Source organism: Chenopodium album, chromosome 14, assembly GCF_948465745.1.
Source record: "Chenopodium album chromosome 14, dcCheAlbu1.1, whole genome shotgun sequence".
NCBI classification, from domain to species: Eukaryota; Viridiplantae; Streptophyta; class Magnoliopsida; order Caryophyllales; family Amaranthaceae; genus Chenopodium; species Chenopodium album.
In genome coordinates this window covers 51048334-51073515 of record NC_137847.1, presented here as the reverse complement: position 1 = coordinate 51073515, position 25182 = coordinate 51048334, and the positions used below count along the sequence as shown (strand labels likewise).

Below are 25182 nucleotides of genomic sequence, written 5' to 3'. Positions count from 1 at the left end.
CGTATAACTCAACAGACTTTATTATATATCCGGTTGTACCTAGCTCGTTGGCTCCACCCTAGTGTAATAAAAATTGCGGCTTTGTAGGAAGTGATTGCAACAAGGTAAATGCAAAAATTCAAAGAAGAGTTCTTTATCCATATATATTGTTTATTAAAATAATGTACATTGAGAATTGATACAGCAACAAAATTGAAAAAAAAAAAAAAAAAAAAAACTTCTATTCCTTTTTCTCTTTTGTACAACAAAAAGAACTAGTATAAAAATTAAACCAACATTTGAAGTATCTCAATTCTCAAAAGGGTAAAACTTGTTGACCCAATAATAAATCCCAAATCATCTCACCTCAAATTATCTTTGTTCTTGTTAATTCTCTTGCAAAACTTTAGCCAAATTGGATGCAACCCTATGAATCTTCTCATTATCATCTTGAATTAACCCAAAACAAATCTCCAAAACTCCTTGATTTTTTACTTGTCTCTTCACTCTATCACTACTACAACAAATCAAATTCAATGTCATCAATCCATATTGAATTCCCCTTAAACTCCCATTTTTCACATAATGTACCAAAATCTCTACAACCCCATCACATTTCACTATCTCCTCCCTCCCTTCTTTACACTTAGCGAGCAATCCCAGCACTTCGATTGCTCGCTCGAGTCCTGATTTTGCCATTCTGATCAAAATCGGGACTGCCCCGCAGTCAACCGTCCTACGACGGTTCTCGGGGAAGGAAGAGAGAGTAAAGAGAGCGGTCGCAGCTTCTTTCCTCTCTCTTCCTCTCCCCGTGTGGAGGAGGTGAACAAGGCACCTCACCGCACCGGGGTGAGCCCCGATGGTCGCCTTGTTCACCTCCACCACAGCGAGGCTGGTGAGCACCGTTGCTGCCACCGCAGCAGCAGTGCTCCCCAAAGCACTAACCACCCTCGCCACCGCCCCCTCCGCGACCAACCCCACCTTATTATCATCCGACTCCAAACTCAAATTCAACAACAGCAACAACGCCTTCTCCTGCATACCCGGGTCATTGTCCGAGTCAACACACCTCAACACAGCAGACACTGCGCCCGACTCAGTGAGCCGCGCTCGGAACCCCGGGTTAGCCTTCGACAACCCCGTCAACCTCACCAACGATTCAACCTTCTCCTCAACCGTCGAACCCCTCGAGTTAAGCTTCGAGATTAGACACCCGAGTTGACTCAGTGAGTCAGACCCAGACCCATCCGAGTCAGACCGAGTTGGAGTGAGTTGGGTGGGTGTGTAGTTGGAAATGAGGCTGCGAAGGGCGTGGTTAGGGATGAGGGAAGGTGGGTCAGGGAGGGGTAGTTTGGTAATTGGACAAGTACGGTGGCCTGAGTCAATCCATCTTTGAATGGAGCTCCGATCAAAGGTATGACCCGAAGAGAGGATAACCGGGTCGGACATTATATCAAGAGAAATGGGGCATTTGAAATATTCTGGAAGTTCATTTGCCATTTTCTCTTTGGTAATGAGAAGAGATGAAGAAGAAGAAGAAGATGATGATGAAGTGAAGGGGTTTTTTGGGGTTTTGGTTTTGGATTCTGACATTTTTTTTTTTTTTTTTGGGGGGGGGGGGAGGAGAGAGAAAATGATAAAAGAGAGAGAAAATGAAAGGAAGAAAGAAAGAAGATTACAGACCACTACATTTTTATACAGTGGAAAATAAATTTAATTGTATGAAATGGAAAGGTGACACGTGATCTAGTTGTTGGGATTTTTTAAGTGAAATGACTAAAATGCCCTTGTGATTTGGTGAGAGTTTTGATTGTTGTGTTTTGGTGTGAGGGGTACTTTGGGGTTTTGGTGACGGTGGTGGTATTGTTTGTGAAAAAAGGCTATTAGTTGGTTGTTTATGGGAGGATTAATTAGGGTTAGTAAGGGCTTGTTTGGCATCAGTTTTGGTTTTCATTTTCCTGTTTTTTTGAAAACCAAAAACCAAAAACAGGAAACAAGAAAAAGGAGTTTCCACTTTTCTGTTGTCAGTTTTCATAATTATCATAATTTTAATAAGTTTATATAATTTTTGATTCATTATGGGACTCATATCATATACTTTTAGAGAACAAAAAACCAAAAAACAGAAAACCACAACAATGCCAAACGAACCCTAAATTATTAGATTTGACTGTAATTTGATTTAGTAAAAAAAAAAAGAAAAATTTGAATGATGGAAAAAATAATTGATTTTATTGGATAAGATTTTATTGGACAAGACTTAATTATTTTAGATTTATTTCCTAATGTATGTTATGAGTTAATTAAATAATAATCGTGTTAAGAAGATAAACTACTTTTATTGCGAAGTAGATCATTCCGCCATGTTATTGAGGTTTTAGAAGAAATTCAAGCTTGTTCTTTGCAAATAATGAATTCTATACATATCTTTCTCAATCACCTAAAGTAGTTCCATTGAAAACACAAGGGATTTTGTATATGTTAGGATTTTCTAAAGGATGCATCATGCGTGCATGTATACTTCGTAAAGCCTCTAAAATGTGGTTAAAATAAACACATTACACATGTAGGATTTAGTGTAAGAGGAAGAAACAAAATAAACTATGATATGTAGGTCGGGTTATGTTACTTTTTAGATGTAAATAAAAGAAGATTGATTTAAGATTTTTTACGAATTTATGAAGCAAAACATATTAAACGAATGAGTTTATCAGCTAATATGGATAACAAAATTAACAATATAATGAACTTGAAATTGATGTACCAACCAACAACTGCAAAGCATTTCATGGTTTAAATGATTAAAGAAAATGTGGAACTCATAGTCTCATATTAAGAAAATAATAACACAAATGAATGTAAATTGCTCTAATACCATGATAAACTGGTTATATTAATAAGAGGACTTCAAAGTGAAAGAAAAACACACCATAATGCCCATAATATTATCCTTTGGTGCAGACTATTGTTAATGGCTTAGGAGAACTGACTAACTTTTATGATTTGTGAAATTAATATCCAAATTCACACATAAAATCTCTTAACCTAGATGTATATATATTTATAGAACTATATATGTCCATATAATGCATGTTTACGATAAAAAGAATATAATACTATATAAACAGATCGATGCTAATTTTAATATTTACAAAAGAATCTAAAGTAGATTGCTAACATGGAGTTTTTTATAACCCTAAATACTTCAAATTACTATTATATACCTATGTTGCGTGCATAAAGTCATCTGAAAGCTCGAATAGTAAGTATCATATGGGCTTAGGATTCATTTTATTATTTACCCGTTTTACACATACTTCAATCGTATACGAAGTATGCATGAATTTTTTGCCTAAGTTTTTAAAACCAATCTAAGCTTATTAGATTTTATTAACATATAGTTAGTTGTATATTGGACTCAAGTAGTCCTTATCATCTATTAGAATTTATGATTCCTACAAATTTGAATTTAATTTATCAACCCTTACATAACATTAAAATTTGCATAACCCTTATGATTACATATAAGGAAATAAATTATTTTCCTACATAAAGTATTTTCCTAAGTTATTTTAAAGGAAAATACTTTACATAACCCTTAGGATTACATATAAGGAGCTAAAATTGGAAAAATAAAAGCAAATAAATATATAACATTAATTACAATTATTTGTGTCATTGTGTGTGATTTTGTCATGCATTGCTAAATTAACATCAAATAAGAAAAATTATTTAATTTTTTTCTTATCCCTAAGGGCTTCATGTAACATTACCCAATTATCTATCCTAAAATAATTGGAAATAAATTGAACTAATAAATAGGGAGCCCTAGAGTTTGTCAATTTATGCCTTAACCTTCCATTAATTTTCTACCAATAATACTTTAGGAAAAATTTGTCAATTGCAACTATTTAAAGTTTGTATTTTGTAAATTACAGCCAAAAAGTACTAATAAATTGTAAATTGACACCCTATTCATTTTTTTCATCGACTTACGTGCCAAAAAATGTTACATCTTTGGGTCCATTTTATCTCTTAACAGTTCAAATTAAGCTTGGAATTGACAAAAATTAACGTAAGTTCCTCGTATTCACGGCAAAGATAGTTGCATACAAATCAATACATTTTTTTGATACGCAAAACGAGACACTTACGTTATTTTTTCCCAATTTCGAGCTCAGTTCAGATTTTTAAGAGATTAAATGACCCCTAAAACCTTTGTTTGAAATTTTTTTAACACGTAAATTGAGGAAAAAAAATTGATTTGGATGAAATTAATAAGTTATTACCCCGTAGTACTTTTGGATTGCAAATTGTACTCCGTCATTTTTTTTTTTAAAATAACTGCAATTTACAAAATACAAACTTTAATTGACTACAATTGGCAAATTTTCCAACATTTAACGGAATAAAAGAGTACGGAGTATTAATTATGCTGAACTGCTGAAGTATACCCTCTGTTTAGCGCGTGAATGTGTGGATAAATTGAAGACGTTGGTGGGATAAGAATATTTTGACTTTAATGCCCCTCTGGTATTTCCTCAGTCATAAATAAGCTGGTACAAAAAAGTCAATGCATTATGTTAAAGTCAACTGTCTAAAAATAACGTCAAAAGTTGTGAGCTAGTCAAATAAATTATTAACTATTATTTGAAATTCCGTAAACAATTTAGCATTTCCCAACCCTTTTTTACATGTGAATAACTTTATAACTATTTATTTATTCTTACAGCAAAAACTATAAATATTAGAGCATTTTTCTTAATAGACATCCTAGTATGAATTATGAAATGTTCAAACTGAAATCACATAGAAGCTCAGATTAACATTAACCCGACCCTGGCCTCGGCCTCAGCCTCAGCGACCGTCAATCATGGAAGTGATTGAGAGTTCATTTACTGAATATGCACCAGCACTAGATGATGATGGATCTGCATCTTGTTGACGCCCTTTGTGGATAAATGCAGGTTGATTCGGAGAAGGAAGTTCGACTTTGTTGCTCAACATAAAAACTACTGCTGACATTGTTGGTCTATCATCTGCACATTCTTGCACACATAATAGTCCAGTTTGTATGCATATTAAAAGTTCCTCAATATCTGCATCTTTCAATGATGGATCAACAATTTCCGAAGATTTTCCTTCTTTCCAAAGCTCCCAAACCTGTACAAATTTGCATTAATCCAATCTTAGAAATAGAGCATCATACGCACTTTAGCATCTAAAATTTGTCTTTAGAGAATGATTAAAGTTACTTACATGACCAACTAAGTTTATAGAAGGATTGTCATGATAAAAACCCGAGTTTTTTCTACCAGTAATAATTTCCAGTAACAAGACTCCAAAGCTAAAGACATCAGACTTTACAGACATCAGTCCCTCCAGTGCATACTCTGGTGCCATATATCCACTGCGAAAGTAGAAAAGCCATAACCAAGACTAGTCAGATGCCCTGCCTTACATATTATGTCTTTAAGATTTATGAGCAATATTATGTTTGCATTCATGTAATGTACTTACTAGGTTCCGACCACCCTGGTAGTGTTTACTTGCACTTGCTCATTTCCGAAAATTCTAGCCATTCCAAAATCTGAGATTTTGGGAACCATATCTTTATCCAGCAAGACATTGCTTGCTTTCATGTCCCTGTGGATGATCCTTAGTCGCGAGTCTTGGTGAAGATATAACATCCCTCTAGCGATCCCCATTATGATGTCAAAGCGTTTATTCCAATCCAAAGACAACTTATTCTCCTCATCTTCAATGAAATTGATTTATAAACAGATTGTGTTAAGAATTTAAAATCTTTAGGAACATTAACATGAACTTAAATCTTTTGTACTGAATATTATATGGGACAGGTAAAACTAATACAGGGTGGAAGTAGTTTTTAGGAACCGACTTACTGAAAATGAAGTAGTCCAAGCTTTTGTTTGGCATGAATTCGTAGATCAACATCTTCTCGTCTCCTCTAATGCAACACCCTAACATCTTCACAAGGTTCCTGTGCTGAAGTTTAGCAATTAGCCTAACTTCATTCTTAAATTCTTGTATACCTTGCCCTGAATTTGGAGCCAGTTTTTTAACAGCAATTTCTTGCCCATTTTCCATTCGACCCTATTAGCAGAGTACAGATATCTCAGCAATCATATAGACGAATCCTAATGTAAGCTGTGTAAAAAAAAAAAAATCAACTTTGGAGCAATCCTGTAACAGGAAAAAATAACACCTTGTACACTGATCCGAAACCACCTTCTCCAAGCTTATTAGCCATACTGAAATTGTCTGTAGCTGCAGCTATTTCGCTACGAGTAAAGAAGGGTAATTCTGAACTGGTATCACTTTCTTCAGCATCTTTCGTCCAAAGGGACCTTTCAGCTTCCTCTTGCCGTTCTATATATCATCAATTAGATATATTTTCAAGCAATGACCTCTTTGATAGTTTGTTATTGAAAGGTATTCAAAATTTTTGGCATAACCTATTTAAAGATGAGCATGTATCTAAAGCATATAGATAATTTAATCCTTCTGCTTGAAATTTTTTGTCATTTTGTCACATTGCCCCAATCTCATACGGAGTATTTATAGGTATGACATTTTGCAATGCAAGTATACAACCTATATAATTGTTGTGTAATAAATCACTTTTCTTCCTTACTAGTTATAAGGGCATATTAGCAATCGATTATAAAACATTGAACCCTTTGTCTATTTTTAATGAGTTTGCTTCAAATTGTTGTTCCTAAATTAAAAATGTAGGTACTGCTGATTTGGATGGAAATAGAAGTACGCATGTAAGCTACTAAGCTTTGTAAAACTCTGACTCTGCCCCCTTCTTATTTCAGTACATCACATATAAATGGTTTTACCAATTGAATGTCATATCATAGTCTTCATTACAAAGTACGGAGTATATCTTAAGCTTACTATCTTAGATTTTATAGTTACAAAAAGTCCATATTAAACCTATAACTGCAAAGTAAAGCACAAAATGAGATAATCAGTAGTACCTTTTTTAATCTTCTGATGTACCCAATAGCCCACGAAAAGGATCAATAATAAAAATATTAGCACCACAAGCCCTATGAGAAGTGCTTCCAGTTTCTTATTTGCAAAAAGGCCTTTTGACCTCCGATACCTTTCTGCAAAGCACAAACATGTTATTTAGAAATACTGCTTAAGCATTGCAACTAGGAAGATAATACTTTTCTTACCGTTGGCACTAAGAACTTTTAGAAGAACAAATTTGTAGTGGTATTCATGACTACAACTTTACTACAAAAGTATATCATAAATTTCATGTTTTCTACCCCTCTGTCCCCAATTGTTTGCCCCAAACTATAAATCTATTTTATTAAGGCTTTGGGCAAAAAATAGTGCACATGGGTTGACACAAATATCAATGAGAGAGATAGAGAGAGTGCAAGTGGAAAAACATGCCAAAAGTAGTATGGGTCAATCTTTTGGGAACACCTTAAAAAGGAAAGTGGAGCAAACAATTAGGGACAGAGGGAGTAAATGGTATTCAACAGCAAAGTACAGAAATTTATCTTATCATGTGACAAAGAGATTGAAACTGACTGGGCATCTCGCCAACTGGGGGCAAGGAAAGTGGGAGTTTGAGTAGAGGTGCCAAACAGGTCATTTGGATTGAGATTTTTTTTTCAGGGTCAGTATAGTTTGAGTTATTTTCCAGATTTTCGATGATATAATATTTGGTTTGATTTCAGGGCAGTTCATATTCAGGCCTGTTGTACACTATAATCAGCTAATAATATTCGACTGGGTCAATTCTAATCTTGGTCAAATGATTCAAATAGGATAACCAAGTGTAGGTTAATTTACAAGGTCTATGAGTTATCAGCAAAAATTGAGTTAATAAGCAAACTAATTCTTTGCCTTTGGATTAAAATAAAGTACTCCATAATTTTTTAGCCAAGTAATTAAAGTTACAAAGGTCACACGGATATGTTTTCAAGCAAACTATTCCTTGGTCATAGTACTAGAAACTTGGTCCTAGTACAACCAGAAATCATTGACATGAATATCAAATTATAGATACACACAAATTAAATGAAGTCATACCTAGCTCAACTGCATCCGCCCGGAAGTATACATCTTGGCCCCCACTAGGATACATTCTGGTATCCATCAACTGGCCGTACAATGAAATGCAGCCACTGCCTCCACCACTGTCGTCTGCACTGGTATATCCAACGCAAGAGCAGTTCTTCAAGCACTCTTGTTCACATTGTTTCAATGTCGAGCTCTTGTTCACTACAGCTTTCGATGTATCTGGCAACTTAACGCTGGCTAACTTCAAGAATCCTTCTCCATTTCTGCACATTGACCTGTTTTCTTCTCTTACACAACCTGCTGAACCGTCTCTCAGATACCAATCTCGCGGTGATTTAGGCTTATACCTGTTGGTAGACAAGTATTTATGGATGCTTGTGATCAGCTAAAGAATCAGCACATAACGTCAAAGAATTAAGGTTATCCACAAGTTTTTCAGAGGTGCTAGTAACATTCAAAAGAACAAATAATAGTGTGTGTAATGAAATACTCGGTAGATAAACATAAATAATATATGAATTCATTAGCAAGAAAGGAAAGAAGTACCCAGGATAACAGGTGCACTGAAATTGATTGCCACCATTGGGGTTGCAGTTACCAAAAGGACCACACTCCCCATACTGATCACAAAGCTCCTTTGGTGCAGACCAGAACTTAGTCCAATGTTTCGTATTTTCATGCCATGTCTGTCTCTGGACTGTTCCTGTAAGACCATCCACCGAGAAGATTGTGATGATGGAATCGCTAAGAAGGTTGTAGGTTACGGAAACCTCATTTGCATTGCTGACAAAACTATAGTTAAAGATATAAGCATGAGTCATATCTGGTACTCCGCTCCATTTCTGTCCTACCCATGGACCTGTTCGCCATATTAAGTCCGAGCCATGGTACAAGAAGAATTGAGGAGATCCTTTTGGGTCAACTTGAAAGGTGTATTTTCCAGACCTTGGATCATCTTTTGATCTCCAAGAGGTTAAATAACGGTTTAACCCAGTTCTTTTATCTAACCCAAGCGTCATTCCTGGCAGAAAAGTGTCTGTTAAGTGATCAAAACTTTGCCACAGCAGAGTTTTGCCATTATCAGCAGTCAAGACTAAATTTCCAGAATCTAGAAGTTGACATGAGGTGCTGTTAGTTTTGTTTAGGGAGACGGGAACCGAAATATTTGTGGACCATGCAACAGTTTTCCCGGAGGTAAGTGTAAGATGCCCGCCTTCGATGATCGAAAGGGTTCCATTGGAACCATAGATGGGTCTATCTCTATTTGCAACCCAAACAGCAGTAAGCACAGAAACCTTTGTGAACCAGATTCCGACGTACCTTCGAGTGGTATTTCCGGGGCTGAAAAAACCCAAGGTAAACTTCCCGGCTTTAGATGTCAGTACATCACCTGCTCTGAGGGGACTGCTAGGAGTTATAGTGTCAGTAGAAGCACATAACTGCAGCGAAAGAGCCACAAGAAGCACTCTCAAAAGCATGTTGAATTGTAACAAAAAAGGTGCACTGTCAACCTTGTTGAGCAGATGCAAATGTGTTTCAGATAAAAACCAATAATTCTTCTGGTTGCAGCATTTATATGCTCAATGATTTTTAGTTGGTATGTCAACTTGATGCCTGTGATGAAGATCTATTGGTACAGTATGTGTTGGCATTTATATACTGGCTTCTAGCATTAAATTTCTTTTTAGGCAAGCTCAACTGCATTTGAATAGACATCTACTAGGTAATCTACAAGCTTAGGACTCTAAATTAATTTCAAATAGACTAAGTCAAAGCAAAGCAATAAAACTGTGGCGCGAAACGGCTACACAAGCATGTAGAATAGAACATGATGCTAACTTGATATAATCCAATAATATTCAAGTCCTTCGGATCTTAAAGATGTTACTCCATATCTTACCAAGTATTTTCCTCAGCTCCATCCCACTAAGATTGCCCCATATGTGGTACCAAGGTAGCACTTCTTCGATCTCCATTCTACCTTGACTTGAACCTAACAAAACAATACACTTATACACCTACCAATTGTATATCCCTGTTAAAACCAACTAGTCCGATATTTCACTTCTCAATATTTATCCAACACCAAATGACCCAATCCAATAATGACTGAAGTTTTGAAAATATATAACAAAGCTTTCAGGTCACTTGCATGCTGGAGTGAACGGCAGAATGAAAGCAATTGCATGCTTAAGATTAGAAGTTATAAATAATCCAAATATTAAGATCAGAAGAAAACCTGAAATATAAACAACAATTAGTTGTAATTATTAACGGTCAAATATCCGCATTGAAGGTCAAACGAGTCAAACTTTCAGAAAAACAGAACGGGTATGTCATTAAAAATCACAGACCGATAGAATTGGTGGATACACTAGTTTTTGATGACCTTTGCATTCATTATTACACTTGACCCCACTCTAGAGTTGAGTGATGTAGAAGATTTAATTTTGATGGGATTCATGAATGATTGACTTTTAGAACCCAATAAGGCTAACTAACCAATCACGGTAAAACATGAAAATATAGATGAAAGATCCGTGAAGTGCCAGTTTGTAACAGCTTCGGTGATCAAGTCTTAAGTTGTAACTCTAGCAACTCATCAAATGAATACCACACTTCCTAAGAAGGCTCGAACCCGAGACCTCCTATCACCGAGAATCTGAGATACAAGAAAGCAGCTTAGGATGAAACTTGGCAATAGTAAAAGCACTTAGTGACTGATTCTGTAAGTGTTAATAATAGAGCCAAATCGCCAATTGGTCCCATAAAAGTGAAACAAGCAGAATCCAATTCCACCGGCCTATTCATGTTGCAATATTTTATGCCTCCGAACCTTGACTCACAAACTAAGCTCCCAACACTTTCTATTTCTATCCCCAATAAAATTTTAGCTGTTATGAATTGGAAATCTTAATGATGTCTAGGGTAGAGAAATCCAAACTTGAGATTGTAAATCTCCAAGTTGAGATTGAAGAAGATGAAGATGAAGAAGTTGGATACTTGGAAGAAGATGCTTTAGCATATCCATCTCACATCACTAGTCAAATACGTCTAAAGGCGATGCATCCTTCAGAGAAGATGGACAGGGAGGTGATTTTAAGGCGAATCCGTCACCATAAAAGAATGAAGAAGATTAACAGCACAGTAGAATCGCTCTTTAACTCCTCGTTTTCTACTTTTGCCTTCAGAAACTCGAAGGACTATGATGAATTACCGCAGGGACGGATTGATGATACCTTCAATAGCCCATAGGTTTCAGTTTTTATCAGGTACGCTGAGGTTTGAGCTGAGCCCTTCCTATCCCAAATACACAAACACCACCGATTTGATCCCACAAAAGCTTCTCACCTCCCTGCCCCAGATAAGAGTTGATCCCTGGCAAACCCTACTACTGTAAGGTTGCTTTAAACTAAGTTACCTTTAAGCTTCTAGTATTATGTATCTATGTAATTTGTATATATATATACTACGTATTCAGAACAAAGGCAATGACTAGGATCATTCCTAGGTGTCAGGTCATGTTTGAAAAAAGATGATGCACTTATATTCATCCTCTTATAATTTGGTTTTATTGCTCTCTCAGTTTAAATTGTACCCCTAATTTAAGGGGTATCAATTAATTTCCCTAACCTAGGGGTATCAATTAGCCATCCATACTTCCAAATCTAACCAAAGAATACATATTTTGCAACCCACAAGCAAGAATCAATATAGTGAAAGGAGAGGGGGGGGGGGGGGGGGGGGGGGGGGGGGATCCTTATAAACATCGCTGAATAGCATTTAGAAAAATATACAAAATTACGATTACCTGTCATAAATCAGCATTCTGACTGGACTGAAACTTCTACTACTAGCTGCAAGCTAAGCTAGCAAGTAGGCTTGATGTACACATGACTTTTGTCTAGTTGAATTCATGTTTCTATCCCTTCCGATGCCCCAGAGTTTTGCTAGTGGGCTCTGGAACTCTTTTTGTCCAAGATAACCAACCAAGAATAGATATCAAACACACTTCAAATTCCAATACGAAGTTAATCACACTAAGATCTTCAGAAAAGATTCCAGATCTTTAGGGAGGTCTGATAATTTCCAGAAACCTCTTCCATGATTATATGACACTTCAAGTGTGGCTATTACAGGAAGATATGAAATGACTAGATCAGTTTTGTCAGTTTCATCTGAAAGAAAACATCCAGTATTTGACATCTTTTTTTCACCCTGATTATTTAGAGGATCCACCAACCAATGAGCCCAAAATCAGTATCACATACGCTGTAGTAGACTGCAAGGGTCACCCTTGGCACACTTTAAAGCATTTCTTATGACATCCAATAATAAAACAGAGTCTATTCCTTATTTCCTTCACGCCGGAAAGATTCAGGGTTCAGATTCCTTCCTGTGATGTCAGTATACCCAGTTGTTCTATAACAAAAATACTGCAACTGACAAATTACATATAATTGCAAAAGGAAGAAATACAAATGCGACACTATGAGCTATATGGGAAAAGTACATAAACTTACAAACTAACAATTTGTTCAGATGTGGGTTAGAAAGAAGAGGTGAAGAGGGAAGTAAGGGTTTATTTTCCATCAATAAGATGACGGGGAAGCCAAGGGAAAGTGTGAGGAGTTGATTTTCCTTCTCTCTAAAATGAACTATATTTCTTTCCAAAGTTGCAGAATTCAAGGAAAAATCTTATCTTTCCTTCCCTTCCCTTCTCTCCCATGTTTCTGTCTTCTTCCCATTCTCCCTAAAATTAAAATCCAAACACATTAAAGATAGATGGATGGATCTAATTCTAAAAGCAGGACTAGCCTAAACTAATAGCACTGACAAACAGCTTATTGTAAGGGAAAATTCTGAAGACAATTGAGCAAACTTAATTCTTACCAAGGCAGACGATAGGAAGAACTGCAAACAAAAGTAATTATGAATCACTAATGAAAAATGTTACCTGTTTCTGCCTGGCTATTTACTGAACAAGTGTCGTGCTAAATGCCTAAATCTCAACCACTGTCGCAGCAGATTCTTGTCTCCTGCAAATCCAAGGCCTACACCACAGCATTTGACAAAACCTCTCTCCTATCTCCGATCCTGTTATTTCATTCAACAATGCTCAAGAATTGCACCAATTTTTCAAACTCAGGCCAGCTAGACTGCTTGAGTCCCCACCAGCAACATCAGCCTGATCACAATTTGGTATAAACAATGTCTATGTACTACTCCATAAATGACTACTGGGAAACGGAACTTGAAAGGCATATATCATATCATAGTCTCATAGATTCATAGGTCCATGACATACACAAGAACCAGATGGAAGTGCCAGTGCAGTAGTGCACTCAGTTTGCATTTCATCTACCACTCAGTTGTAGGAACACAATCCATAAGTTTACACACAACTGCTGCAATAAAATGCCCATAGAAGCTCAACTAACAAACGTCACAAAATGAACAATGTACACAATTACTAAAAGGAATTGAAGCTAAATAACAGATGTGATAATTAAGACAATTTTTATTCGCTAGCAAAGTAGCAAGTACAGAAAATACCACAAATTTTAAAAAGAATCAGGAATCTAATAAACAACAATGAATTCCCTGATTCTTAACAGAGATATTCCCTAAACTATATAAGTATTGGCACTTTTCTTATGCTGTTCATTTTTTTCTTTTTTTTTTTTTTTGTTTTTTCAATGGCAATCCAGAACCATACTCTTGCATTCGAAACGACGGAATGGATCACATCTTAGAAGGCTTAGGGAATATATCAGGAGTGAATTTCTGGGCAGCACTAATACTACCCTTAATCTTCATTGCACCCCTCATAAAAGCAATTTGAGGGTTCATTTTCCCTGTTGCAATCTTAATGAAATCTTCATCCTTGAATGAAAATGTTGCATCTGGCTTTCCTCCTTCAAAAGCACCTGAATTTAAAAAAACCCAACAAATTTTTACATAATTTGATAAAATTAACAATCAAAATTCAAAGATTTTAGTAACCAAATAAATAACAAAGTTTGATCAGGAAACCCTAACCTTTCTTAACCTCTCCTTTCTTAAGATCAACAGTATAAATCACCTCATTAAAACCCAATTTCTGCCAATTAAGGAAACCCCACATCAATAAAACTAATCAAATTACTGCAAATTCAATAAACTTAGGCAAATCACAAGAAATTATCATAAAATCACAAAAATGAACAACAAAAAAAATGAAAATAATTAATTTACCTTGGGGGCGATGTGGAGCTGATAAACGAGGCCAATTTTCTTGGTGATCTCTTTCCCAGCATCAGTGGTGAGGTGGGTTTTCATCTGTTCCAAGAAAGCGTCGGACTTTAGCTGCTGATCAGAGTCTGCCATCTTCGTGTTCGACGAAATGCCTCAATGAAGTGCAATGCAAGATATTACCGTGAGAAAGGAAGAGCGCTAAAATTAGGGGGAAAGCGGTGGTTGTAAGCATTAACTGCCCCAAAAAAGAAGGGATAAATGCACGAACTACCAGGGGGAAGGCGATAATTGCACGCATTCCTAACTGTCCTAGGTGTATGATTAGTATCTTCCTTCTTGTCCCGTTGTCCGTGCTTTAATTCATGGCGAGTCAAGTCGAGTTCACCAGCTACGATCTGAACCGAGCCGAGCCGAACCAAGCTGAGAAAAATCGTGTTTATATTTATAAGGAAATCTCAACATCATGTATGAGTTATGAATAGGTATATAAACAATGTTTTAGCAATAGAATTATGTCATACTTAAATAGTTATTTAAATAACATAGATACTCCTACATTTAATGATCACCTATTTAGTCGTCTCTTTAAGTTTGTCACGTATATGTTAGGTTGTAAGAGATCACAACTTTACTCATACAACCATTCCACTTAACGGCTAATGAGACAATAAGTATAGAGATTATATACTTGTATTATGATAGTTTGTTCTTTTTTATTTTAGCCCCACCATCTTTCTCTCTTAGCTATTCTATTCAACCAAAAAAAAAAAAAAAAAAAAAACCTCAATATTGCAAGCAAAAGAGGACGGAGGGAGTAGTACAATTTGTAATACGATAATGAGACAATAAGTATAGAATAATGTGTTTAATACTTTCTCGGTTAATTTTTACTTGACATGTGACGCTTTCCAATACAAAACTTTAACGACCAATAACAAAAATTATAGAAATTATATACTTGTATTATGATAGTATTTGTTGACACGAATCTAATAACATCCCACGTGAATATGTTTTTACTTATATATAATTCACAAAAATAATAAAAAAAAAGGTGGTGAATAGTGTAAAAGTCAAAGCGGATTAAATAAAAAAGAACAAACTCAACAAAGGATGTAGACTATACTAAAATCTTCCTAAATTCTTTTAGGATGTAGACTATACTAAAATCTTCCTAAATTCTTTAAATAAAGTCAAGTCTATATGAAATGATAATAGGATCCTTGAGCACAATATTGGACTTTTGGTAAACATGCATGGTGTTGTGTTGGGCCAAGCCAGATCCCCAAACTCACCTAACTTGGTGCATAGAGCTCTTGGTTGAATAAAAAAAAAATTATTCAGCTCTTTATAAACTTGGTTCTCATGAGTTGTTAAGTTTGGTTTGTGTTCAACTTTATTATAAATTGAGCTGAATATGTAAACAACCATTTACCATTCTTATGCTTTGACATAATAAATCTCCAACTAAACCATATATACCTTAGCAATTATATACAACTAATTGTAAGAATTAACATAGTACTCCCTCAAAATTGTTTCCCTCTTTTCATACCTTCCAACAATTTGACCCTACCCCAAATAAAACACAGAGCAAGTGACTAAAATACCAATGAACCAAAAAATTGTGGTAGCTTAAGCATCTCAACATCTACAATGGGCTAAATCTTGCTACGATTATCAACTTTACTATCGCGCATTTAGCATAGTGACAGTAACTTGATTCACAGTGAATGATTCATCTTGTTTACTAGAAGAAGAATCTGTCTCAGTAGGGTTCCATCCCATACAAAAACCCGGTAGCCTAGGCTGAGGCAAAGATGCAGATTCACTACCCAACATTAGCACCACGGATGCCATCGTTGGCCTATCTTCTGCCCTCTCTTGCACACATAGTAGACCAACTTGTAGGCATCTTAACACTTCATGTACCGAGTATGAATCTCCCATGACCTTGTCTAGAATCTCGGTCCCTTTTCCTTCTTTCCACAGCTTCCATGACTGTCAATTTTAAGCATTTGTTTTCTCAAGGTTAGTAATATAAATAAAGCCATTAATGTGACATAGTAAGGGAAAAATATAAAGTGTTTTTACTTACATATCCAAGAAGGTGTAGTTCATGATCAGAATTATAAAATCCTCTGTTTTTAGTCCCACTAATTATCTCTAGGACTAGTACACCAAAGCTAAACACGTCTGATTTTACTGAGAAAAGCCCATCCATCGCGTATTCAGGAGCCATATAACCACTGCATAATGACATATATGTTCATTTCCCATGGTATAAAAGTTGAAATAAGGTTGCAAGATGAAGGAAATTGTGCAAAAATATTGAAGAATATGGTACTATTAAGTTTGTTGTTTTGGGTAACTTACTATGTTCCAACTACTCTCCTTGTGTTTCCTTCAGTTTGATCACCTCCAAAAATCCTTGCCATGCCAAAATCTGATATTTTCGGGTTCATTTCTCCATCGAGCAAAATGTTGCTTGCTTTCATATCTCTATGGACAATTCTATACCTCGAATCTTGATGAAGATACAATAGTCCCCTCGCAATCCCACATATTATGTTGAATCGCGTTTGCCAATTAAGCAATGATTTTCTTTCATCATCTACATATCATTAAGCAATGAAAATAAGAAATCGAGCTAAATGAAAAGGAATGTTACATTAGTGACTTAAGATTGAGGGACTTACGGAACAAAAATGCATCTAGACTTCTATTTTTGAGGTACTCGTAAATGAGCATCTTCTCATCCATCTCTACACAACAACCAAGTAATCGAACAAGGTTTCGATGCTGAAGCTTAGCGATCAATCTAACCTCGTTCTTGAACTCTTCTACCCCTTGTCCTGATTCCTTAGACAGTCTCTTAACTGCAACTTCTTGTCCATCTGGTAGCACACCCTGATTTTTACAATGCAGGTTATTTTAGACTTTTAGGTACTATTTTTTTGGCAGACAAAATACACATTTAAGCATATATAAATGTACAGATTATTGAGCTCAATTTAAGCACTTCTTCATCAACTTAATCATGGAAATTTGTAATCAGGAAATACCAATTTTGATACATAGAAATACACTTTCATAAGATACTCAAATTCAATTTAGTAAAAATCAGTTCAAGAAAACTTGGCTTTAACTACTTTTTTTTTTTTTTTTTTCTTTTTTTTTTTTTTTTTTTTTTTTTTTTTTTTTTTTTTGTTGTTTAGAGAGCCACAAAGGGCAGGGGTGAGAATCGATCCCAGTCTCAACATGGCTTTAATTATTTGCTGCTTAAATCTTTGTGATACCATTTTCAAGGTTACATCCATCAAATAGATGCAAGGCTAAAAAAAAAATGTACGTGCACCTTATATACGCGTCCAAAACCACCTTGTCCAAGTTTGGTAGCATCGTCGAAGTTGTTGGTGGCAACGGCCATGGTATATAGGTCAAATATGGGCAATTCAACATCTTCTAAATTATTAGTTTCCCCTGAGTAGTCTCTTTTGCTAGAGATGATTTGCCCACTTATGAGAATTTCTTGGCTCCTTTCGGTTGTACCTGCCCTAGAGGCTGAAAAACATAACAAAGGTTAGTTACCACGTTAGTAATTCAATTGGCTAAGCTAACTACGTGACAACTAAATTTGGACGATGGTATATACAGAGTAAGTTATCAACATGATTTGTGAGTTTACCTCTTGTCTCCCCAAGTCTTCTTCTAAACAAAGTTTGTGCTTTTTTCCGTCTCAATATGATCAATGCAATTATGCCAGCCAAAAGTACGATTGAGGCAATAGCAATGCCAATACCCATTACAATTTTCTTTGCACTATCCGAACCAATTCCAGAGCCTTGAGACCCTATTCAGTATAAACAGTACATAATTAGATAAAACTATTATAAGTATTGAATCTTATGATCTGATCAACTAAATATCAATTTAATCAACATAGAAAGGAGCATGATCTCAATCTCACAATAACAATATATACCAAGTATAAAAAAAGGTATTGCATAGTCTTTCCTAGCCTCATCAATCCATAAATCCAAAATATATTTTCGCATACTCTATATGTTGTTCAAGAAAAATCGTCACCCAGTCTTACATACTCTGCTTAGGACATAATGGTTTACGATTAGATTTCTCAATATCCTACTATTTAAATTATGTGATATGAAAAGGAAAGATATGATCGATATTATAAGAAATTATACTAGTAATAATAGCTGTCCAATTCAAACATATACTGTATCAATGTATGCACAATTTGTTTAACAGTTTGGTCACCAATTTGTTGAACAGTACACATCACTTCATTTTTTATTTATTTATTTTATTTTATTTAATTATAACTCAAAGATGATTAGCTGGACAAATAAATCAGTTCCTATCTAAATCTTTGGCCTTGGTGTCTAAAAATAAATTAAAATAAAGATCACGCATAATTAAAAGGTGTATTAAATAATTTTATGTGGGTACATTGCCAAAGACATATCAAGAATCATTAATTCTCTACAGAGAAGCAAAAATGTGATGCACATAATTTAAATTTAAGACTTTCAAATTAAAACATCTTTTCTATAACGTGTTTTCTTAACTAATATTAATCAATTAGCTAGTTTATATTAACACGTGTAAACTAGTTTAGTTGACAAAGATATGCTCTGAATTTAAAATTTGTCTTAAGTAACTTTTTTTTAGGCTTTATTTATTTATATTTATTTATTTTGTAAGCCTCTTTATAGATTATACATATACCAAGAAAAATTATAGCTAACTTAAAATTTACAACTTTCTTGCATTTTATTTTCTATTGTACAAATTTCATTTGACAATGAATGGTGATTTACATTAAGACGATATTGGTTTGACCACCATTGTATGAATCCATGTGATAAACACAACTTTTTATCCTTAACAAATTTCTAATGTAATTTTTGAGTTCAAATTAAACACTTTCAAGTTTCAACGGCTTTCATTTGTCAAAAATGACTTGTTATACAAGTTTTTATATTTACTACACGTTTTTAAATTATGATGGACTATATTTTCAAAGCAATGAAAGCATAAAATTAGTTTTAAATTATATTACTACTATTTTTATATAGAAAAAGGTACGGATGACATATAATATATACTGGACTAATCTCCTAATTCTTAAATACATCATATCCCTAAATTATAACCAACTAAACTATATAACATCTGCTTAGAATCTGGATCCCGACAAAACTAGAAGACTAGTAATAGTAATTTACTTTAATAAGGTGGCCAAACTTTCCACGGCTTGCAAGAGCCATGCCCAAATTCATAGGAAAATGACAGTTCAACAACTTATACTTAGTGGTCTTCTTCCTACATTCCACTTTGCTAGTTGTTTCAACATTTTAATCTAATTAGTTATATTAAAAACATGGTTTAGTAATAGTCTAATCTTCCCATTATAAAACCCACCCAACCACTAGATTTAATCTTACTTTTAAAATCTTATAGCAAATAAAGAAATTCACATTAGTATGAGAAGATGCTATATTATAGAGCAACTAGACCATTATTTAATCTAATTAAGCTAAGCTAAACCTAGTTTAGCTGACAATATGACATTAATGTTAGATTTAATTACACAAATATACTTCCTCTTTTCCGTACAATGTTTCAGGATATGATAAGAACATGGATAAAATATACCCAACAAAATTAAAATATACCCAACTATATATAGCATGGAGTGGATCAATTATATTTTTAATGAGATTATTCCGGTAGAAAGTTACTAACACTACTATGGAGTATTTGTTTATACTTCTGAAGTTAACAGCACATCGGATTAAGATTCTGCTTGCATGAGACAATATCATAATAATAGGTTATAATAAAAGTTACCGCTAGTATATTTCATTTGTGAGAGGACGCGTAACTTTATTTTAATGTACATTAAACGATTAGATAGATATATAAAAACTAATTGATGGTAGGTGGATCGGAACAACCCACCAGACTTATGTTTTGATCATCCTATGTTTTTTTCACAATTGAATTTTGGATAATTAGTTTCAACTCATATATGTGGAGTTTTCCTTAACAAGATATATACTTTGTATCATCTAAAGGAGGTTCTAGGAAGCTTTTTGACTATATTATTTTGGATCTAATCTAACATTAGTAATGTGTTAATCCACTAATCAAACACTTAGACATAGGATGCCCCTAATAGACACCGTAAAGGGGAGCAGTACTAGTGCTGACGTCCATATGATATAGATTAATCCACCTTTAAAGCCTAATCTTCCGGTTAAAAAAAGCTTATTCGAAACCAAATTTTACTCTCCAAACAAAGTATGAATAAGAACTACATAGTTCTACCTTTAAATTAATTCACTTTTTTCATGATAACTTTTTTGTAATTTTAATGTAAGGAGATGTTTGGTTAACCTATGGGTTTTAAATAGGTAAAACCTGTATCTTGTGTCTATTTAACAAAATATTAATTTCCAAGTCCAAACGTTAAACCAGGTAGATATGGGGTTCAGAATCTCAAAATGGAGGTGAGTCCGTGAGTATGACTCAATAGCTCATACTATACCCTTAAGTATCAAATAAAAGAAAATTATTCATTTTCGAACAAAATCAAATACATGATATTATTAAGTACAGTAATAAATTTAATTTCATACCACCATAAACTTATTCCTAATTTCAAACTCATATCACTCTCCAAATCAAATTCTGATGGACGATCTCATTCAAACAATCGAGTCTGAACATATCTTTGTTGTGCTAATAACGTGAGACTACTTTTAACTTAGAAAAAGGTAATCTTTTTAGTATAAAGTAAAATGATGGTAACTTGAGAATGAAGATTCTAAAGTTAATATAAAAGGGGAAGAGAACAGTTGGCCCAACTAAACCTAAACAGGTCATAAAAGAACGGCTAATTGGTCAGACGACTCAATTAACAATTTGAAAATATAGTGACCCCAAAGAAAATGGTCCAAACAAAGTAGGACTTGGGACCAAGGTCTTTTGAATTTTTAGGACACTTTTATCATCAAGTCTCTAGAAAAATTTGTGTCAATTTTTTGCCACTGATTAAGGGCATTAAAAGCCACCCTTTTTATCTTCAATTTTCTCTTTATTTCTTTTTCGTAAGTAGGGTTAAATTTTGGTCGGCTTATGTTGGATCATTGGTTCAAGTAAGTTCAAAAGTATATGCTGCAACTTAGTTTTTTGGATTTTCGTTTAAGACATTGGTCCCCTCGTATTACCTTCACCTTATTCATATGAATTAATAATATCTTTAACATAAAATTTTATATTTCAATTAATATTATCATTATGGACCACAATAGGTCATGTCTAAGACTGACAAGCCATAAGGACGACAAATTAGTGATGAAACGGAGAAAGTATACCTTAATTCTTAAGTTTTTTAAAAGGTTGCTGCGAAATAATAGATTATGAATTGTTGTAAACACACACATTTTAGCATTATTACTAATCATCTTTGTCAATATATGATATTGAATTTGGCCACTTAAATTCGCCATGTAGCTAAGGTTGAGTCTTAAAAAACACTTTTTCTTGAAAAATTACTTGTGATATAATCTACTCCGTAACTCTTTTCTTATACAATTGCAATTTTTACCCTTTTTTTTCAACCATAAATATATTCACCTTATTCAACCTAGTGAGATAGTGAGATGTATTAGCAAGCCCCTCTAACTTTTCCCTAAATCATTTTTTTTTAAATCTCATCTACTTTTAAAACTTACATGTATCACTTACGTTTAATAAACAAACGAGCTTATTACTACGAGCACAATAATTTAATCAAGAAGTTAATTAATACGTCATTGATTGCTATGTGAATACACACAAATCCCATCTGTCAAAATTGGTGATCCTCTACCTACATTACATTACATGGGTTCCACCATTGATATTAACAATGGTAATTAAAGCTTATAATACGCCTATCTACAAATATCATCATGCTTAACATGTTTTTTTTCACCTCCCATTTCCTTTACGTCAATACTTTCCAAAACCTTGGCCCCAAAAGAAGAATAATAATACTCTAATAATTAATAATAAAAACCTAGAGTTGGCAATCTTTGATCCGACCCGATCCGAACCCAAACAATCCGAATTCGACCCGATTGGACTTAAGTTTCGTGTTTCGTAATAATATTAAGTTTTACACTATTTTTGATAGATTCAAAGGATAACCCGAAATCGACCCGAAATCTAACCTAAACCCGACTTGCTGACCCGAATTACCACCCCCTAAAAGACCTTATCTACATCCTCGACTCTTTAACTTTTGTCTTGATATTGTATTTTAAAGTTGTTAACCAAATTAATTCTCCTTCATTTAGGAAATCATCAAATAAAAAAATGATCAAAGGTTTATTATTTTAATAATATTGTAATCCTGAATTTGATTACTCCGTAGCATCTACTCCGCAATCTAGGCATCTACATTCTACAAAGCTATATTCTGCACTTCCAGAGTCCAGATATTCATCATCAAATTTGCTTAATATGCTAAATAATACTTGTAGCTTAAAGTTAGTGCTACACAATATATAGATTATGAACATTACATAATCTTGGTATACCTTCGTTTCATGTTATTTGTAACGATTTGACATAAAAAAGTGAGTAAAAAATGTTTAATTGTTACAAATAATATGAAACAAAGATATATTTTATAAAAAAAATGTTACCGAAAGTGTATAGGATTTCATTGCTTATAATGGCCAATATGATATGATTTTATCTACATGATACAGTATTGTACTGTAATTAATACCGCCATGTAACTCGTTAAACAAGACTAACTAAATTAGCTAATTCGACAAAATAAACACATAAAAAGCAAAATTAGAATGGTTAATATACGTACCTAGATCCGAAGCGGCTAGCCGAATGTACAAATCTTGTCCACCTTGAACATAATCTCTCATATCAGTTAAATTATCGGTCCAATAAACACACCCATTGCCAACCCCTTGAACCACATTCAAATTAGCATAAGCAGTACAACTACAATTCCTCTTGCACATATCTCTACATTGATTAAGGTTTAACCCTTCATCTACAAAAGCAGTTGTACTCTCGGGTAATTTCATATTTACCAACTTCAAAAAACCATCCTTCCCACAATCCAACTCGGTCTTTCGGACGCACCCACTTGACCCGTCTCTCAAATCCCAATCTTGAGGGTTCTTTGGCTCGAACCCTTGTGGACATTGGCAATCGAAAAAGCCACTCGTGTTGCACACCGTATACGGACCACATACCCTATATGTGTCACAATCGTCCGCCCTAGCGTACCAATACCTAGTCCATTGTCTAGTATTTGGCACCCACGTAAATCTTCTAAGGTACCCGTCAAAAGTTACTAATAACCTTGATTTTACCTCACCACCCGGGGGTAACTCAAACGTATAGTAAACTTCATCCGGCCCGCGGTAAAAAGTAAAGTTAAAACCATTATTACCCGTTGCCATTTCAGGCACCCCACTAAAACGTTGCCCCACCCATGGTCCGCTCCGATAAATTATTCTATCCCCATATCTCATATAAATTTCCGGGTCACCGTGATAATCCATTTTAAAGCTATAATTACCCGTACCCGGGTCATCTGGCCCCGCCCACGAGGTTAAAAACCGGTCGAGACCCGTTTTTAGGTTCCACCCGAGTTTTTGACCCGGAATGAGAGTATCAGTCGGATGATCAAAGCTCTGCCATAGATATCCACCCGAACCCGAATCCCCTGCTTCTCGGATCACCAAATTTCCTGAATCCAACAACTGTAACACCGGATTTTTAGCCGTTGATCCATTAATCTGCCATCGAATGTGAGATTGATCATCAGAAATCACAAGATTTCCTTGATCATCAAATTTGAGGGTGCAGGAATCACTCAATGAAGGCGCATCTCTGTTTCCAACCCAAACATAAACATTATCTGAAGGAATATCTTTGTACCAAATTCCAAGATAATATTTTTTGGGATTTTGTTGTGTGAAAAACCCCAATTCAAATTTCCCAGTTGCTGAAATTAGTGTTTGGTTTGAGGAGAGAGATTGTGTTGAAGTTAAAGTATCAGTTGGTGCTGAAAAAACAGGGGAAAACCAGAGGAGCAAGATTGCTAAAATGGTGAATTTCATTCTTCAAAGAAACACCCACAATTTTCTTTGTTTTGGGTATTTTAATTAATTTTGGGAGGAGTTGGTTAATGATTTGGAAAGTTGTACATTATTTTTTTTTTTTTTTTTTTTTTTTGAAGAAGAGAAGTTGGATTTTGTCTGAAAATACAGAGTGTCAAATAATTCTACTGGTAGTATTATTATTTGGAGGCTGCTCTGCTTTTTTTCTGTCTTAGTCAACTTTTTGTGTTTATATTTATGATTCTATGTGTACAAGTAATTCGTTCTCACGTGGATTGTTTAAATTTTTTAATAGACTATATTTACAAAAATTAAAAAAAAAATTAAAAGACAATTTATAGACGTGATTTGATTTCAAGTTTTTGATATAAAGTCGGTTTAAAATTTTACTAGTGGATCTGATGTCTACTAATGAGGATTGTAGGGTAAAGCATAATACAAGGGACTGAACTTTGCCAAAATGTAATTATAGGGGACTCACCTTTCAAATGTTTGAAAGAGGGGACTATGGCTACTTTTCCGGCCAAGTTTACCTACAGCAACCTGTTTCCTTGCTAAAAGGTAAAATTGGAGTTTTTTTTTAAAAAAAATTTCACTGACATGATTGCAGTGCATTGGGAAACTTCATAGCAGTTGAGTAATTAAAAATAGCCGTTACAAGCAGATTGTGAGGTATTTAAATGGTTGTATTTGCAACCCAAAAAAGCCAGTAGAATTA

General features: G+C 34.6%; 3 protein-coding genes and 1 pseudogene across 3 annotated transcripts; all 4 read right to left on the bottom strand.

Annotated features, from left to right (window-relative positions):
- On the bottom strand, positions 1–1583 carry LOC145579499 (U-box domain-containing protein 8 pseudogene; annotated as a pseudogene).
- Positions 1584–4540: 2957 nt separating this feature from the next.
- LOC145577465 (G-type lectin S-receptor-like serine/threonine-protein kinase At1g11410) lies at positions 4541–9681 on the bottom strand. The gene is made up of 8 exons (XM_081634902.1): positions 8602–9681; positions 8065–8402; positions 6990–7121; positions 6209–6372; positions 5886–6096; positions 5500–5737; positions 5239–5389; positions 4541–5142 (listed from the first exon to the last, which is right to left on the bottom strand). The coding sequence occupies exons 1-8, from the start codon at positions 9531–9533 to the stop codon at positions 4837–4839; spliced, it is 2472 nt and encodes an 823-aa protein (XP_081491028.1). The 5' UTR covers positions 9534–9681; the 3' UTR covers positions 4541–4836.
- Positions 9682–13558: 3877 nt separating this feature from the next.
- LOC145577466 (sterol carrier protein 2-like) lies at positions 13559–14567 on the bottom strand. The gene is made up of 3 exons (XM_081634903.1): positions 14293–14567; positions 14098–14158; positions 13559–13985 (listed from the first exon to the last, which is right to left on the bottom strand). The coding sequence occupies exons 1-3, from the start codon at positions 14422–14424 to the stop codon at positions 13801–13803; spliced, it is 378 nt and encodes a 125-aa protein (XP_081491029.1). The 5' UTR covers positions 14425–14567; the 3' UTR covers positions 13559–13800.
- A 1323-nt stretch (positions 14568–15890) lies between these two features.
- On the bottom strand, positions 15891–24737 carry LOC145577464 (receptor-like serine/threonine-protein kinase SD1-8). The gene is made up of 7 exons (XM_081634901.1): positions 23195–24737; positions 17981–18145; positions 17651–17856; positions 16992–17202; positions 16669–16906; positions 16391–16541; positions 15891–16293 (listed from the first exon to the last, which is right to left on the bottom strand). Exons 1-7 carry the CDS (start codon positions 24462–24464, stop codon positions 15982–15984), a joined length of 2553 nt encoding a protein of 850 aa, XP_081491027.1. The 5' UTR covers positions 24465–24737; the 3' UTR covers positions 15891–15981.
- Positions 24738–25182: the final 445 nt, after the last annotated feature.

Bases quoted from the DNA above. Each gene is read 5' to 3' on its own strand.
- LOC145577465 (XM_081634902.1), bottom strand. From the start codon at position 9,533: ATGCTTTTGAGAGTGCTTCTTGTGGCTCTTTCGCTGCAGTTATGTGCT. The intron at 8,403-8,601 runs GTACTTCTTTCC...GTCTACCAACAG, and splicing joins CAGTGCACCTGTTATCCTGG to GTATAAGCCTAAATCACCGC. The intron at 6,373-6,989 runs GTACTACTGATT...GATGATATATAG, and splicing joins ACATCAGAAGATTAAAAAAG to AACGGCAAGAGGAAGCTGAA.
- LOC145577466 (XM_081634903.1), bottom strand. From the start codon at position 14,424: ATGGCAGACTCTGATCAGCAGCTAAAGTCCGACGCTTTCTTGGAACAG. The intron at 14,159-14,292 runs GTAAATTAATTA...CTTAATTGGCAG, and splicing joins AGCTCCACATCGCCCCCAAG to AAATTGGGTTTTAATGAGGT. The intron at 13,986-14,097 runs GTTAGGGTTTCC...TTTTAAATTCAG, and splicing joins GAAAGGAGAGGTTAAGAAAG to GTGCTTTTGAAGGAGGAAAG.
- LOC145577464 (XM_081634901.1), bottom strand. From the start codon at position 24,464: ATGAAATTCACCATTTTAGCAATCTTGCTCCTCTGGTTTTCCCCTGTT. The intron at 17,857-17,980 runs GTAAACTCACAA...TATGTTTTTCAG, and splicing joins AAGACTTGGGGAGACAAGAG to CCTCTAGGGCAGGTACAACC. The intron at 16,294-16,390 runs GTAAGTAAAAAC...TAAAATTGACAG, and splicing joins AACTACACCTTCTTGGATAT to TCATGGAAGCTGTGGAAAGA.